General features: G+C 40.6%; 1 protein-coding gene across 2 annotated transcripts in view; it reads left to right on the top strand.

The window, feature by feature from the left end:
* Positions 1–17,209, top strand: part of SLC17A8 (solute carrier family 17 member 8) — a gene marked incomplete at both ends in the record, with an annotated part of 45,615 nt that overhangs the window by 13,706 nt on the left and 14,700 nt on the right. Inside the window, 7 exons of one of the 2 annotated variants that reach the window (XM_080812437.1) lie at positions 1,900–2,152; positions 9,078–9,196; positions 10,947–11,061; positions 12,366–12,453; positions 16,269–16,355; positions 16,741–16,880; positions 17,007–17,156. In XM_080812437.1, the coding sequence (XP_080668563.1) occupies positions 1,900–2,152; positions 9,078–9,196; positions 10,947–11,061; positions 12,366–12,453; positions 16,269–16,355; positions 16,741–16,880; positions 17,007–17,156 (952 nt within the window). Of the gene's footprint in view, positions 1–1,899; positions 2,157–9,077; positions 9,197–10,946; positions 11,062–12,365; positions 12,454–16,268; positions 16,356–16,740; positions 16,881–17,006; positions 17,157–17,209 lie in introns of both variants that reach the window. The other variant, XM_080812436.1, reaches the window with a different exon arrangement.

Genomic DNA, 17,209 nt, shown 5'->3' with positions numbered 1-17,209 from the left:
AGTCTTGGGCATCCCAGTGTTTACAGGTCAGGGAAGTAGGGAATCGGTTTAAAAGACAAAACAGAAGGAGTGGTCAGAGAATTAAGAGGAAGAGCACATGAGTGTGGTTTCTTGAGAGAAAATAAAGGAAGAAGCGGTGATCAGTTGTGTTAAGTGCTGATAGGCTGATTACTTGAGGACCTAAGATGACCATTGGATTGAGCCAAGGGCTCAACAGAAGGCATTGATGACCTTAAGAAGAGCAATTTTGGTGGACAGGCTGGGGGATACCTGGTTGGAATGGGTCCAAGAGAGAATGGGTGGTGGGGAATTGAAGAAAGAGTCTTCCAGTTTTTCTAAAAAAAGAAGATGAAAATGGGAGTAGCTGGAGGAGAACGATGTGGGAGAAATAAGAACATATTTGTAGATAATAGGAATGATCTATCAGAGAGGCGAGAATAATTGATGAATTATGGGAGTGGGAATTTCTGGAATAATATCCTTGAGTAGGTGAGAGGAGGTGAAATCTGGTGCCCAGGGAGAGAGGCTGGTTTTGGGTAGCAGCATGGACAATTACCAAAGAAAATGTAGAATGCATCAGCATAAATGCAGATGGGTAGCTAGGTACGTTGAGAAGTTGCTGAAGTTCTCTTCTGGTTATTTCGGTGTGCTCATCCATTTATTAAGCTACCACTCTGAGCTCAGTTAAAATTGAAAGCTCTTTCCCTGGCTTTATCATTGCTCTCACTTTGAATTCAACAAAACCTGAATAATCCAGTAATCATGGCTCCTTGTCCTTCTTCCTCACCAGCTAAGACCTGAAGGAGGGGAGAGAACATGTCACATGCTTTATTGTTCCCCAACACTTGGCATAGTGCCTGACATACAACACACATTCAATAAATATTTGATGAATTGAATTGAATCTAGTATATTTATTTCTCTATACATATACTTTAAATCTGATTTTGCTTGAGTCTTAAAAACTACCAAGATCATATTCTCTGTGGATTGGTGGGCAGATTATTTGTATCTCAATCCATTCTGCTAATCATTGTATTACCTCTTTATTATTGAATTCAATATTCATGAAAACTTAAAATCCTTGCTCATTTTTACAAAAATTTGGACCTTAGTTGGGCCATAGCAATATCCTCAGAAGGGTTACAATATGTGAGAAGATGCAAATAGCTCCTTTGATAATTGACAGTGTTCAGTTTGCCCAATTCCCTTTTATTTTTTAAAGAAAAGGGTGAATTTACTGTAATTGACATACCATAATCTGAACCTGTAGAAGTCAGTGAAAAATCCTAGAAAGAACCACCTAGAAAGAAAGGACGTACAACCAACTGGCTATGTGCTGTGGTAGAAAAAGTGCCTCCCTACCTCTACCTAACATTTTATTAAGATTTAGATAAAGAGGAAGAAAAGAATCTGCAATTGGATTGATTTTCTGCTGTATATCCTTTTAGCAAGCTTTAGGTGACACTAAAATCAAGAAGTGTAAGAGTTAGCTAGGTCATACAATGTGAACGAAGTCTGTCAATAATTTTCCAGCAGGAAATTCAGTGAAGCATATTGTTGAGGACACAGACTTGGACTTAGATTTGCATCCCACCTCATACAAGACCTAGTTTCCTGACTTATATAATAGCAAGATAACACCATCGATGTCATGGAGTTGTTGTGAGCTTTAAATGACCTAATGCCTATAAAAGTGCAATATAATCCCCAGAAGATCAGTAATGTTAGTCACTATTATTTATTTTCATGACAATAACAACTTTCAAAAAGGCAGGCTGCAACCTACTTTGGGTTTCCCTTTTTCTTCTTTGGTAGATCTTTTCTTTTTGCCTAGCATACTTCCTTTTTTTCTCTAATCCTGGCCTTTCTTCTCTGACCATTTTTCTTCCACTATAGAAAAATTGATGGGACCAATGAGGAAGAAGATAACACTGAGCTGAATGAAGAAGGAAGGCCAGTGCAGACTTCCAGGCAGACGCCCCCGCTCTGCAACTGCCACTGCTGTGGCCTCCCCAAGCGTTACATCATTGCCATCATGAGTGGGCTGGGATTCTGCATTTCCTTTGGGATTCGTTGCAATCTAGGAGTAGCCATTGTGGAAATGGTCAACAACAGCACTGTCTATGTTGATGGAAAACCAGAAATTCAGGTCAGTGTCTGTGTTTGGTGGGGGCTGTGCAAATACTTGGCTATAGGAAAGAAAGCACTGCACCTCTTCCATTGATGTGACAAAAAGGTAGAATGGCTACCATGTGCCAGGCACTGTGCAAGGTGAAGGAGAGAGAAGGATGAGCAGCACAGGCTGGGCCCTTGTTGCCATAGAGATGTACAAGTAAGTCAGCATAATTCACAGTGGTAGTGCTATGCTGGAGTGTTCAGAAAGCTTGGTCACACGGGAGAATGCTGGGCCAGACTTGGATATCGTGAAAGAATTCCCAAAGAAAGCGACTAGTTCTGAAAGATAAGGAGGAACTGACAGACAAAAGGTGTTTCCTTGAGGTGGGAAGAAGAGCCTTTGAAGAGAAAGGAACATCTTGTGATAAAGACTGTGGGAGAGAAGGGGAGGGAGGGAGAGAGGAGGAAAGAGAAAGAGAGAGAAGGAGGGAGAGAGAGGGGGAGAGAGAGAAAAGGATGTTATTTAGGAACTGAGATAGGGGTTCATCTTTTCTGAGCTGTGGGCCCGTTTGGCAATCTGCTGTAGACTTAAGAATCCTTTGTCAAAATAATGTTTTAAATTCTTAAAATAAAATGCATGGGATTATAAATGAAACGAATTATATTGAAATATATATATTAAAGTATTGAAAAATAAGGTTAATGATATAGAAACATATGGGCTTCTTTATGAACCCAGCAGATGACAAAATTTAACAATGGGTCTAAAATTACTGTAGCTTTGGGGTGCCTGGGTGGCTCAGTCAGTTACATATCTGCCTTCGGCTCAGGTCATGATCCCAGGGTCCTGGGATCTAGTCCTACATCATGGTCCTTGCACAGCGGGGAGCCTGCTTCTCCGTTTGCCTGCCATTTCCCCCCTGCTTGTGCTCTCTGCCTCCCCCAAGAAATAAGTAAATAAAATCTTTAAAAAAATAAAATAAAATTACTGTAAGTTTGAAGTTTGCAGTGTAAACCATAGTTTAAGGTAGTGGTGACAACTGTCATATGAGCAGATTTATAATTTCCACTAGTGATGGAGTCACAGGTACTGATAATACAACTGTGGTTTTTTTGCCTACATTCATAATCACAGGAAAAGCTAAATTTCAGCTACCAGTTAGTGAAAATAAAAATGCTGAATTTCCCCCACCAAAGTTCACAGGTCTGCAACCTTCTGTCTTTGGATTAAAGGCTGAGCATGAGCAAGCATCAAGACAGGGAGACACCAGGGTAAATAGGGGTTAGGCCAGGTAAAGACTGGTAAGCCATGTAGGGGGTCATGGGTGGGCTTTGTGCAGGGCCCACTCTATCCAGCCAGGGGTCTCCCAGTGAACTGGGATTGAAGTGAGTGGAAGCAGGAAGCCCAGTTCAAAGGCAGTTGTAGTCACAAGCAAGCATACTCTGATGTGCCTTAAGAGCATTGAGGAGGGCGCACGATGTGATGAGTACTGGGTGTTAAATGCAAATAACAAATCATTGAATATTACATCAAAAACCAACGATACACTACATGTTGGCTAATTGAATTTATATTAGAAAAAAGCATTGTTTTTATGAATCACTGGAAAGATGAAATCTGGCTTGTTTCTTACATAGTAGACCTAGAGAAGTATTGAGGCTATGGGGAAGAAAACCCCCAAAATGTATGCCCAGTGGATGCCCAGTGCATACATGTCTCATTGTATTGAACACACGCCCGGGAATGACTTGTGTGGAGGTACACCAGTTTGCAGAGAGGCACCTAGTATGTCTCCGGTCCCTGTGCATATGTGGAGAAACACTGACATCAGAGTTTCCCCACTGCTGTTTGGTCACTGTCTATAGGCTGTGCCAGGAAGAAGGTGTCATATGAAGTGGGAGCTTTTATTGTACTGTGTCCTGTGTGAGTCTCCAAGAGGGGGCTTTGCTATGCATTATTTCCCGGACTTTATTGTCGAACACTCTCTTTCATGCCACAGCTATTAGCATTACCTGGAACAGTTCCTGCTAAGCACTGGTTTGGGAAAGTTTGATTCTTATCCATTAAAAAGAAGTCTTTAGCTGGCCCTGCAGGCTTTTTTTTTTTTTTTTTTTTCTTTTAGCTAATAGATGAAAAGAGCACAATGGAGAGTCTGCTAGCCTCTTTCTGATGCCACAGGCTGAATTTGTTCTCAAAGGATATGCTAGTTGTTTATTTTTTGGTTTGGAGGGAGGGCAGGAGAGGTATGATGGGGCAAGCCATGCATTTTTTAAATAAAGAGTGATGTATATTAGTGAGATTTCAGATGTGTATCACATGCATTCTCCCAGCCTTTTGTGAGCAGGGCCAGCTAATTAAAACTTGTCTGCCGAGGCCCAGATCAAAATGAGATGCTGGTTTGTGTTTGTTTGTTGCCTGGAAAGATAGGCCTAGGTCAACAGAGTCTGCTTGGAGGCATATGGAAAAGACATTTTTGATAAACCTAAGGAACAATGCTAGTGTGTGTTCTCTGGTTTCTGTAGTTTTCCCTTTGGAGTCCTAGAGAAACCGATTGAGATCTAAAATATGCTTTGCATAATTTCTTCTGGTCTCAAAAATAGGAGTTTGGGAGCATTTCGGAAGCTCTAGGACAACTCCAATTTATAGCAGGCCATTTCTCTCTTACTCAAATAAAACAAAGCTTACATGTCAGCTGAACATGTTCAACCTGATGACAAAGATTTTACTGGTATTTTTGTTTATTTGGTTTTTCATTTTATGGGAGTGGGGAACTACATATTTTTCACTGAGATATTTGGCAGTCCTCATTTTCAAAAGAGGAGAGAAGTAAGCAGTATGAGTATGTAGGTCTTGCAAATATTTAGGTTATACTGTACTAGTGGTATACAGGGTAATTTTAGCTGATGTGTGAATACTCACTTTTAGTTTAATAAATTATGAATTTTAAAACACGTGAATCACTTAGAATAGCATCTGACATATGGCAAGCAATAAATGACTGATGTTTGAGAAACTTTGTGATTATCTCTTTTTACCTTCAGGAAAAGTCCAAACTCCTTCCCACGAATCATGAGTCCTGTAGAGTTAAGAGCATGGGCTTTCGAATTGGCCAGACCTGGTTTCACACTTGACTTCTTTTGTTTATTAACTCTGGGACCTTGAACAAGTTGTCCTTATGTCCTGGTCAGGGATTGCTGGTTGCAAGGAATAGAAATGCAGTGAAACCAGGTCAAGTTAAAAAGGGAATTATGCGGGACACCTGGGTGTCTCAGTCGGTCAAGCCACTTCCTTGGGCTCAGGTCATGATCCCAGGGTCCTAGGATAGTCCCGTATCGGGTTCCTACCTTGGAAGGGAGCCCGCTTCTCTCTCTGCCTCTGCCTGCCGCTCTGCCTGCTTGTGTGCTCATGCACTCTCTCTCTCTGACAAATAAATAAATAATTAAATAAAATCTTAAAAAAAAAAAAAAAGAAAAATTATTTTAAAAAAAAGGGAATTATGCTAGGGCTGTATGGGATCTCATGAGAGTGAAGGGCAGAAAGCAGGTCTGATGTGTATATTTGTGCAGTCCGTGCCCTGGACAGTGGGGAGCCCAGCCTGTGGTGGGACTGAAATCCTGGCTGTACTCCATGAGGGGCAGAAAATGAGTCTTTACCTAATTCTTTCCAGGGCAGAAACAGAGGCTCTGCCAGGAAGGGCAGAGTGGAGCTGGCCCTCCTGGGAATGAGGAAATCCTTAGCTAAGGTCTCCAGCTTGCTTGTTCCATACAGTGCCTCATCTGCTTCTCTCTGAGTATGCTCCACTGTCCTAGGTCTCTCCATGGACTCTTTTCTTTCCTTTTCCATCACTTCTCATGTCCATTCTCTATAGTGAAGTGTCTTGCTCAGGAACTGACTTACTTGGCTCTGAAACTAAAACTAAACTCAAAGTTTCCGTTCAGGTGTTCAGTCTTGTCTAAGTACAGTTTCTGGGTTCAGATTGGAGAGAGAGACACACATACATGGGGCCATTATGATTCTAATGGGGCTCAAGTGATGATGAAAGTCAGTTCTCAGCAGGCCCAAGTGCTGTTTGGCATGTATGCTCTCCTTCAGAGAATACCTAGAAACACCGTCCCTCAGAGAGGAAAGTATGAGCAGGAGACATTTTGATTGGTAATTAGCCTTTGGAAGAAGTGAATCCCTCTGCCTTGGATCTTTGGCTCCTTGGGTCATTTTGTGACTCAAGGCAAAGATGTCTAATCTCTCTTTCTTAATAAGAAAGTCAAGTTCTACAAACAGTGCAAAGAATGTAGTTTTTTGGGTCAAGCTGATAAGAGATCGTGATCTTGGCTCTCCTTGTAACTAGTTGTATGACCTTGGGGAAGTCAGTTAGTCTCTCCAAGCCTTATTTTCCTCATCTACAAAAGAAGAGCTAAGAATTACCTCTAGGTGTTGTAAGAATTAAAGGAGGGAATACATGGACAGTGCCTTAATAAAATTATGTCCCTCTTTTGCTCCAAGCTTCTGATGGTTTCCATCTCTCTTTGATTAAAAGCCAAGGTCCTTTTGGTGATTTCAAGGTTCTCTCATCATTTGAACCTTTCTTACTTTAACTCTTATTCTTGGGTCCTTCACTCATTACCTCCCAGGTATCCTGACATCTTGCTGTTCCTCTAACCTCAGGGCCTTTGCACTTGCTATTTTTCTGCCTTGAAAGTTCTCTCAGATAATTATTTGCTCCCTTCTTTCCTTTAGAGCTTTACTCAAAAATCACCTCCTCAATGAAGCCTTCCCTCTCTATCTGAAATTGCGCTCTACCTCACTCCTATCCAGCACTTCCTGTCCCCCTCCCTGCTTTATTTTTTCTCCTCATCCCTGATCACCATCTAACACAGGCTGTACTTGTTTATTTGTTTACTAGCTACTGTCTCTACTGGCATCTTTGTGAAGACAGCAATTACTCTTGTTCTGTTCACTGTTGTATCCCCAGGGCCTAGTACAATGTGTGGCACATAGTAGCAGAAAGTAAAAATTTGGTGAGCTGATTTGAATAATGATTGTTAGTTTCATTTTACTCTCTCCCATTTTCTTTTCTTTTGAGTAATATCTACCTAACATGGGACTTGGACTCATGACACTGAGATCAAGTGTCACATGCTCTACCAACTGAGCCAGCCAGGCACCCCAGTTTCATTTTACTTTTTTTTTTTTTTTAAAGATTTTAGTTATTTACTTGACACAGAGAGAGAGAAAGCACAGGCAGGGGAAGCTGAAGAGGGAGAAGCAAGTTCCTTGCTGAGCAGCGAGCCTGATGCAGGGCTCTACCCCAGAACACTGTGATCACACCCTGAGCCAGAGGCAGATGCTCAGCCAAATGAGCCAGCCAGGAACCCCAGTTTCATTTTACACTTAAACTTCAATTTCCTAATTGGTAAAATGGGAAATACGGTATAGAGGACAGGGCAGTGTTACATGGACTGTGATCTCCTAGAACACGAAGGCAATTCTTGTTTGAGTTAGTGTTTGCACTGTCTAGCACCTGACCTGGCACACAGGAGGCACTAGGTGAATGTTGAATAAATGAGCAAATTAATACGTAACAACTTGTGATGGGAAAATAAACCAACAGAAGTTGATAAGGCATAAAATGTTGATAATTAAGAACCTTTCCTCCATAACAGGAACGCCTTCCATTTTGATATGATTGCTTTTTTAAAAAGATTTTATTTTTAATGGACTATGTCTATATGACTTATTTTAATGGACTATGTCTATATGACTTATTTTAATGGACTATGTCTATATGACTTATTTTTAATGGACTATGTTAATATAGTCCAGTACCATACAGGTTTTTCCATGTGAGTAGTAGGGGCTTGCCTCTAGATTGCAAGATGTCTTTAATGTCCTTGAAATTCTGTAGTAGATATTTGAGCAATAAGTATTCAAGACAGACCAAGCCGTCTCAAGGAGCAGTTGAATTCTCTGGTACTAAAGATGTTCAAGCAGAATCTCTACACCCAACGTGGGGCTCGAGCTTACAAGCCTGAGATCAAGAGGAGCATGTTCTAGGGACCGAGCCAGCCAGGTGCCCCCAATCCTTTATAAAGCCATTCATGTATTCCTTCATTTGGCAAATATTTACTTGCACCTTCTGTGTTCCAGAAATTTATTTTAGGTACTCAGGTTATAAAGGGACATGACTGTTCCCTTAGAGTTGCTAGCCGCCAGTGTGAGAAATGAACATGTGAATGGCTAGTTTGAAAACAGCACCCAGCAGGGGCCACGGCTGTAAGGACAGAGGTCTGTGGGACAAGTGCAGGAAAAGGTGACCACTTCAAAAGGGAGTTGGGGAGCTTCCTCAGAGGAAGGAACATTTGCGAGGAGTCTGAAAAGAATGAGTAACTTTCGGAAGAAAAGGAGGAAAGGGGGCCTGGCCCTGGAGAATCACATTTTCAATGGCTTAAGGGTTGTGTCATTATTAAGTGTGTGTATATGTATATATATATGGATCTACTACATACATATATATGTATTTTAGTTTGTACATAATTTCTCCTTGCTCTCACTAGAAGACAAGCTCAATGACAGCAGGGACTTTGTTGTATTTGTTGCTATATCCCTAGCATATAAGAAGCCCTCCACAAATATTTTTTTAAAAAGATTTTGTTTATTTATTTGACAGAGAGAGAGAGAGAGATCACAAGTAGGCAGAGAGGCAAGCAGAGAGAGAGAGGGAGAAGCAGGATCCCCACTGAGCAGAGAGCCCGATGCAGGGCTTGATCCCAGGACCCTGAGATCGTGACCTGGGCTGAAGGCAGAGGCTTAACCCACTGAGCCACCCAGGTGCTCCCACAAATACTTGTTGAATAAAGGAAGGAAAGAAGGACATGGTGGGGTTGTTATGTAGGATCATCGGTGAAAAATGGTTGTCAAGTGTTTTCTTACAAACACAACCATATCTGATTTCTCATTTCAGACAGCACAATTTAACTGGGATCCAGAGACAGTGGGCCTTATCCATGGATCTTTCTTCTGGGGTTATATTGTGACACAAATTCCAGGTGGTTTCATTTCAAATAAGTTTGCTGCTAACAGGTAAGGCAAACTGAAATAACACGAATGAGGTACACATCATAACATGATTTTGTGTTTTTATAAAATCTGCATAGTTTGCTCTCAATTTAGAGATGCAGAAGGAAAGCCAGGAGCCATTCCAATAGATGTGATTCACAGATATTGATGTGATTCTGTTCTTAAGCGTCTCTTGTTATTTACATTTTTGTCTAACTTAATCTATCTTGCAACTCTTTTAGTGATTATGTAGTAAAAAGAGGAGTTGAATCTGAATCAGAAGAAATGTTCCTGGACACTAAATAACTCGACTTGGTGACCTCTACAGTCACTCATCTGTGAAATAAAGCATGGTTTAGATTGTGTTTGAGTTTCCTTTGACAAGTGACATTCTGTGATTCTATGTACTATATTAAAATAGTTCAGTACCATATAGATTTTGTCATGTGAGTAGTAGGGGCTTGCCTCTAGGTTGCAAGATGTCTTTAATGACCTTGAAATTCTATCGTAGGTATTTGAGCAATTAAAACTACCCAAGACAGAATAGCTGCCTCAAGGAGCAATAGAGTTCTCTGTCACTACAGGCATTCAAGCCAAAGAAGACGGCCTCTTGGAGGATCATAGGGTGTATATGTAGCTGCACAGGGGTCTACTAAATGTCTCAAGTTTCCTTCCAATTGTATGTCCTATGTCACTGTACACATATGATTCATGAAATCCATACGTTTTATAAAGAAGTTTCTCACACTTTAAAACACAACTCATTAAATGGTAATGAAATCAACATGTGATTTACCAATGAGCATTTTCTAAAAAAGGACAGAAAAATAGAAAAGAGAAAAACCAAATAGAATAGAAAATATCTTAATTCATTGCACACTTAAGTATTGGTTCTTAAAATTTGTTTTGATTACATTTGTGAGTATGATTATGTATTGAGTTGCAATATAAAATATATTTTGTTTTATGGGTTAAGGTAAAAAAAGAAAGTCAATACCATAAGATCTAAATATGTACAAGCATGACTTTGTTTACTTACATTCTGGTCTAATTTGTGTCCTTCATTTATTATCTATTGTATTCTTTTCAAAAAGTGATAAAATACTGACTCATATGATCTCAGGGGTTACTGCATATACTTCTGCCATAAAAGGAAATCATGCATATTTCTAACATGTTAAAAGGGCTGAAGCATCATTAATGTGTGAGAAAAGAAGAAAATGCTGCCTGCTCCCTTTTCCCAGGACACTCTGGTCCAGGCAGGGAGAAGGCATGGGGGACTGGGCAGCAGGCTGGGGGCTCACACAGGTACACAGCCTGTTTTGTGATTGTCTTGTCCCAGGACACAGACTGCTTTCTGATAGTATGGCCTTTTGGTAAAGTGACAGCAAAATTGTGAAGCAGGAGACACAATCCAAATGTGTCAATGTCATGTGGTAATAGAACGAGTCAGTTGGGTAGAAACAAGCAGAATGGTGCATCTCCAGCAAGCTCACCTCATGTTGGTCAATCTCCAGCTTCAGGACCTCATTTAGGAAGGATATTTCCATATTGCCAACAACCTGCCTGTAATGGGTCCAGGGATGAGCTCAGGATTCATAGCTGCCCAACAGTCTAGCTTGGGATATACCAGATCCTAACACAGTATCTATTTCTCTTTTTATTAATTTCCGTGGTGATTTTCCATGAATGGTGAGGTTCATTCCTGATGTCTGACTGAAGCGTCATATCCACAAGTGTGCCTGTCCCCTAACACAGTGTTTTGGTCCCTCAGGGTCTTTGGAGCCGCCATCTTCTTAACATCAACCTTGAACATGTTCATCCCTTCAGCGGCCAGAGTGCATTACGGCTGTGTCATGTGTGTCAGAATCTTGCAAGGTCTAGTGGAGGTAGGAGATTCTTCCCTCAGTGGTTTTTGCTACTGCTAGATACAGCATGGTCCTTTAGATAATTCAGCTTCTAAAGAAAACTGCTTTACTGAGTTTTCTGGTCTTCCACCTTGTCCTGCTATTTCCACTCTTCAGTTTTAACTGCAGTCACGAATGCTTTAATTAGAATGCCTGTGTGATTACAAATGTATACACAATAAAGGACCGTTTCATAGAGTGCGGAATTTCACATGAGGAGGCAGGAATGATCTCTGAGGCAATCTAATCCAACCCCTGTCATTTAATGAATGATGAAACTGAAGCCCAAATATGATAGTTCACATAGCGGTGGCCCTTTCCACTAAAACAACTTAAATGGATTTATTAATAAATCTGTAAATTTCCAGGATGTAGTGTGACACAGAGATTTAACTCAGGGACCTGTTGAATCATTATATTGTACTCCTGAACCTAATATAACACTGTATATTAACTACACTGGAATAAAAAAAATTAATAAGAAAATAAAAATGTGAGTCTAGAAAAAAAAAGTAAAAACCAGTACTTCCTCAAGAGTAGTACAAAAACAGATGGTGAGCTAAATCAGGCCATAGTTTCCTGAGCCCTGATGTAGAGCAGCGTTTCCCAAGCTCAGTCATTCACCTCTAACCTCCTTCACTTCTGTCATACCCATGTACAATTTGTACTATTATTTACCTACAGTTTTTCCCTAGATCAATTCATTAAAACACACACACACACACACACACACACGAATCTTATCAGAAGCAACAATATCTTTGAAATCATGGGTTTCATGCATCAGTTACATTGTTTCTTAAAGCCTAATAGAGTATATATGCACCAGTTATGGTAAAAAAAAAAATGTCATTTGTTGTAGAAACGCAAATCCAACTCTAGTTCCACTAGAGGGACATATAACAGACTTTGGAAAACACTGATGGTGGAAAGAACTTGCTATTAACAGCCATGAAGACTAGAATGTAGTCACTTCATGGCTCTTGGCCTCAGGTTCTGTATCTTGAGGGGATGGACCAGTTGATTGCAGAAATCTCTTTCTACACCAATATTCTATAATAATATGAAATACAAAGACTCCTTCCCTATTCCCCACCATCCTTACATTGGAACTGATATTCAAATTGAAGCATCTGTGCTGTGAGTTAAAATAGCTGACACAAGCTACTTGGTATTCATGATTTAGGTTTTATCTTGCAGCCTCTCTTAAAGAAGCAGGGTCCATGTTTCAAACACCAACAGACACTGGAGTCAAATCAATAATCTCTTTTCAACTGTTATGCCAGGGTGTGACCTACCCAGCCTGCCATGGGATGTGGAGTAAGTGGGCACCACCTTTGGAGAGAAGCCGACTGGCCACAACCTCTTTTTGTGGTAAGTGCATTAGAATCTTAAGTTTTACTTAGGAAGGCTTTGTCTTCAAGTGAAGACCCTACTATGCAGGATTTATTTTTTTTTACATGACAGAAGTCCAAATGTGAGTGATTGCTGGTGCTGGTTTCACTGCTCAGGGATCCATCAGGGCCTGAGCATGCTCTGATTTTCTATTCTGCTGTCCTCGAAGTGATAGCTCTTTACTCTCCCACTTGTTCCTCTGGTTCACAAGAGGGTTGTTACAGCTCCAGGCATCAAGCCCACATTCCAGGCAGGAAGAAGGTCAGAAAGAAGGGGTTGGAAGTGGTTGTTGAATTAGCCAACAAATGATGTTTGCTGAGGTCAAAAGCAGAAAAGAGAGAATCATTAAGCCTTTTGCGCCTCTTCTTTTTACAGACAGAGAAGTTGAAACTAAAGTTTAAAGTTTCATTTTACTGAATGGAAGTCAAGGTCCAAGGTCACACTGGACATGGAATAGGAGCTAGACTACCTGATTCTTTTTTATTTTTTAAATTTTCTTTGTTTATTAAAGAGAGCAGGGGCAGAGGGAGAGGGAGACTCCCTGTTGAGCAGGGAGCCCCATACAGGGCTCGATCTCAGGATCCTGGGATCATGACCTGAGCCGAAGGCAAACACTTAACCTACTGAGCCTCCCAGGCACCACTAAACCACCTGTTTCTTAATTCAGAACTTTCCTCACTACACACTACTATGTACATACTGTCAGAGAGATCTTTTAATTAATTTTAACCATTACATTCCAGGTGAAAATGGAGGCCATCCATCTTACCTGAAAGCACATTAGTGGTCCTTAAGTAATGAAGTGACTGTAAATTACTGGGTCACCAAACTTCACCTTGTTAATGTTGTCTTATTCTAAGTCATGTTTCTGGGACTGGCCCTCTATGGATCTCTGGAATAATCAGTGTTTGAAGGGTCTCCTGGATACCAATCAATAACTTAACAAGGACAGTGGATGCTGACACCATCAGCACAGTTGTTAAATATATTTTCCAATTTTTTTTTTTATGGGGGAAGGGGTTCAGGAAGATAAAAGTGCCTCAGGCCATGAAAGTCACAATGGGGATTGGGTAAAATTAGGATCAGAATTTAGCTCTGCCTAGTTGTTCAAGCTAGTGTGTCTTTACTAGGAAAAACCAACTGGTATTTCTTTGGGAAAGGGAGAAATAAAGCTTCTTCTTAATTTCTGTGAATATTTTCATTTATTTCTCCTTTGCTCTTTCTCTTTACCTCCTTGAATAATAATAATTATTATTGTTATTATAATATAGATGATGATGATGATGATGATGATGATTATATAGAATCCCTGGGACTTTGGTGTGAAGTGTTCACCAATGTGCCCAAATTATGCCTAGCTTGGAACTGCATGCACAGTTGAGATGTCTTTGCATCTTTAGCCTCTCTTGTCCTTAGAAACCATTTCTGTCCTCTTGTTTGTAGTTAAGATCATCTCCACTTCCACTACTGACCTGTGCCAACTCTAGAAGAATATAAGATTCTGACCTTACGAATTGTCAGATCCTTGATCTTATTTTCTTTGGATAGTTTATTTATAAGGCTTTCCATTTTGATTTGCCAGCAAAGCAAGAATGACTAGCTGCCACACCCCATTCTTAGCATCTTTATAACCCTTCAAGAGCTGGTTTAAGAAATGGTTGACTCTCAAGGAAGGTTACCTGATCAAAGTCATAAGCTTTATTACATTTCCCAGCTAAGGTGTGGTCTTGGTTTGAAAGAACAGCCAAGTGTCATTAGAAGGAAACCCAAATTTGGGGTTAATCCATTCTTACACAAAAAATATTGGAGTTGGCAGGTACTTTAGGAAGTATCTAGTCGAGTTTTCATAGCTATTGAGGACAGAAGTGGGGACCTGCCCACTCCTAATGGCTGCTCTCCCACTCCCACACCATTCAACAATCGTTGGAGGGCTCCTCTGTCCTCCACTGTCTGCCAACGGAGGGATCAAGGTGCAGTGAGCTCCCCCAGGGCTGTCTGGATGGCACGCCCCACTGAGGTATGCTCAGGAGCTGTGAGTGTGACAGATTATAGTCAGCCATGTCTCAAAGGATGAGGAAGAGTTTTCTACTAGACAGAGAAGGACAATTTCAAGTGTAAAATTTCCTTGATGAGAGAATGCTTCCTACTATGAAGAATTAATGGGAGTTTTGGAGTGGAGGAAGCAGGACCAAATTATTAAGTAGTTACAGATAAAGGCTCTGGCTTCCTACAGACCTAGTTTCTGTCACTCACACCTGTGTGACCTCAGGAAATTTATCTGCCCTTCCCCCACCTTGGTTTCCCCTATAAATGAGGATGATATTGGTACCAACACCAAGAGTTTGAAAGAAGGGTTAAGTAAAATCATGGCTTTGGAATCCTCAACATAGTAGTGGACACACAAAAAGCACCCAATGCCTCTTAGGTGGTAGAGCTATCCCTGGATCCTCACTGTCCTGGGCATTTCCCTACTCCTTACTTCTAGCAGCTTTGGTCCTGGGAAGACCACCTTCCCCACACCCACAGCAGAGTCAGGCCTGCAGATCTTTCTAAGCAATGTGCCTTGGAATACTTATGTTACTGGTTTGTGGAAGTCTGAGCCAAAAAAAAAAAAAAAGCATTGTCATTCTGTACATCACAGTCACTTGATAGTTGGGGTTTGTGTGACACTAATTACAGCTTACAAAACATCTTCACACACATAGTTTATTTAATTCTCAAACATCTCTGTGAGATAGAGATGTCTTTCCCATCTTCTACCAGAGAATAATGATTCTGAGAGACTGAGAGACTCCCTCAGGTGTCATGATGTCCAGACTTAGGATTCCAGGTTGGGCCTTTCATGGCCAGTCAGGCCCAGCTTGGAAAGATGGGATTTCATTTTTTCTGTGGAAGATTCCCAAACTCCCATTTCCTGAAGGTCTCCTTGGCATTGGTGTCTGAGACACAGAATTTCCTGTTACTACTCACTTTTTCTGAGCCAGAATTTTTTTCATTCACATCCCAGAGGGAATTTGAGGGAGTAATTTTTTTGATTCAATTAATACTGATTGGGAGTTTTTAGGGATCATGTCTCTATAGCAGATTATCATGGATCTGTAGGGGATGGTGGAGACCAGGCTGCTGCCTCTAGCCTTTGGGATCTTGTCTAGACAGATAATAACCACATATATGTAAGATAAATAACCACATATATGTAAGTATTTATAAGGTTAATTGTTTTTACAAAGAAATAGACTTAAAAAGGGGCCCATTCCAGAGGTAGGTAGAGAGAGCCGCCTTCCTGTTCATTCTGCCATCCTGGAATAGAATTGTTTCCTGATTTTTAAAAAGAAATCAAGACTCTAAAAAGTATGATTTTTTACTAGTTTGAAGTCCTCATTTAAAGACTGAGGTGATAATTCTCTTGAACTGTGAGTTCTGAAAGGCAGATTCATTTGTTCCTTTGTTTGTTATCTTCACCCCTAATATTGTACCTGGTTGAATTTTTCAAATTTCTCTTAGATTTTTTTCCCATCTTTTTGTCCTCTTTTTTTCATGTGATTCGAAATTGCTGTTCCTGAGTAATCTTTGTCTTGTCCTTCCATGGTACTGGAGAAAGTTAAAGGGCATCCGGTGACCTTTCTCTCCCAGAAGCCCTATTTTAAGTCACATGGAGAGTTTGTCCCTCTGCACGGAGGCATTCTGGCTCTCGCTCAGGTGGATTCATCTTCCTCTCCACAAGAGGAACTCTAGATGAATTAAAGGGACCCACGTAGCAGTTGTCAAGTGTCCTCCGTGTTTTCTTGTTCTAGGTTCCTATGCGGGGGCAGTGATTGCCATGCCTCTGGCTGGGGTGTTGGTTCAGTACATTGGATGGGCCTCTGTCTTTTATATTTATGGTGAGTAATTTGACTTCATGAGTTCCCATGGATGACTCATAGAGATGGTATTTTACTGTATCATGGGGTTGGCTAAGAATTTACTATAGGAAGATAGAGATGATTAAAACAAGCTTATCATATAAATGGAATACTTGTCTGCTTAGGATTCTTTTAGTGCTTATATTAAAGTTGGGTTTATTAATGAGAACAATATTATCTTTCTTTAAATACCAGTTAACAACAACAATGGGCAGCAGCGACAGCAGCGTCAGCAGTAGGGAAAGCAACAACATACTTTCTTCTAGATGAACATCATGCCATCTGGGAATATTATGACAATTGGAATATTTAGAGATGGAGGACAAGGAAACCACATCATTAAACATTTTGTTTTTTACTGCAGGCATGTTTGGGATTATTTGGTACACATTTTGGCTATTGCAGGCCTATGAGTGCCCAGCCGCTCACCCAACCATATCCAGTGAGGAGAGGACCTACATAGAGACAAGTATAGGAGAAGGAGCCAATGTGGTTAGCCTCAGTGTAAGTACAGAGGGAAAGATGAAGACTTGTCTCTTTTCTACTTCTCTTAGTGATTGTGTTGTCCTCTTAAGAAAAATAATATATCAATATAGCCACTAAAAATCTCATGGTGTTTTTACTCTCTAGAAATTTAACACCCCGTGGAAAAGATTTTTCACATCATTGCCTGTTTATGCAATCATTGTGGCAAATTTTTGCAGAAGCTGGACTTTTTATTTGCTGTTAATAAGTCAGCCTGCTTACTTCGAAGAGGTCTTTGGATTTGCAATAAGTAAGGTAAACACAGAGATGCTTCAAATGTTCTTGAACTTTAAATCCCTTGCTTCGAC

This window comes from Martes martes, assembly GCF_963455335.1.
Source record: "Martes martes genome assembly, chromosome: 8".
NCBI classification, from domain to species: Eukaryota; Metazoa; Chordata; class Mammalia; order Carnivora; family Mustelidae; genus Martes; species Martes martes.
Note: the sequence above shows the minus strand (reverse complement) of the source record. Positions and strands in the feature narration are given on the sequence as shown.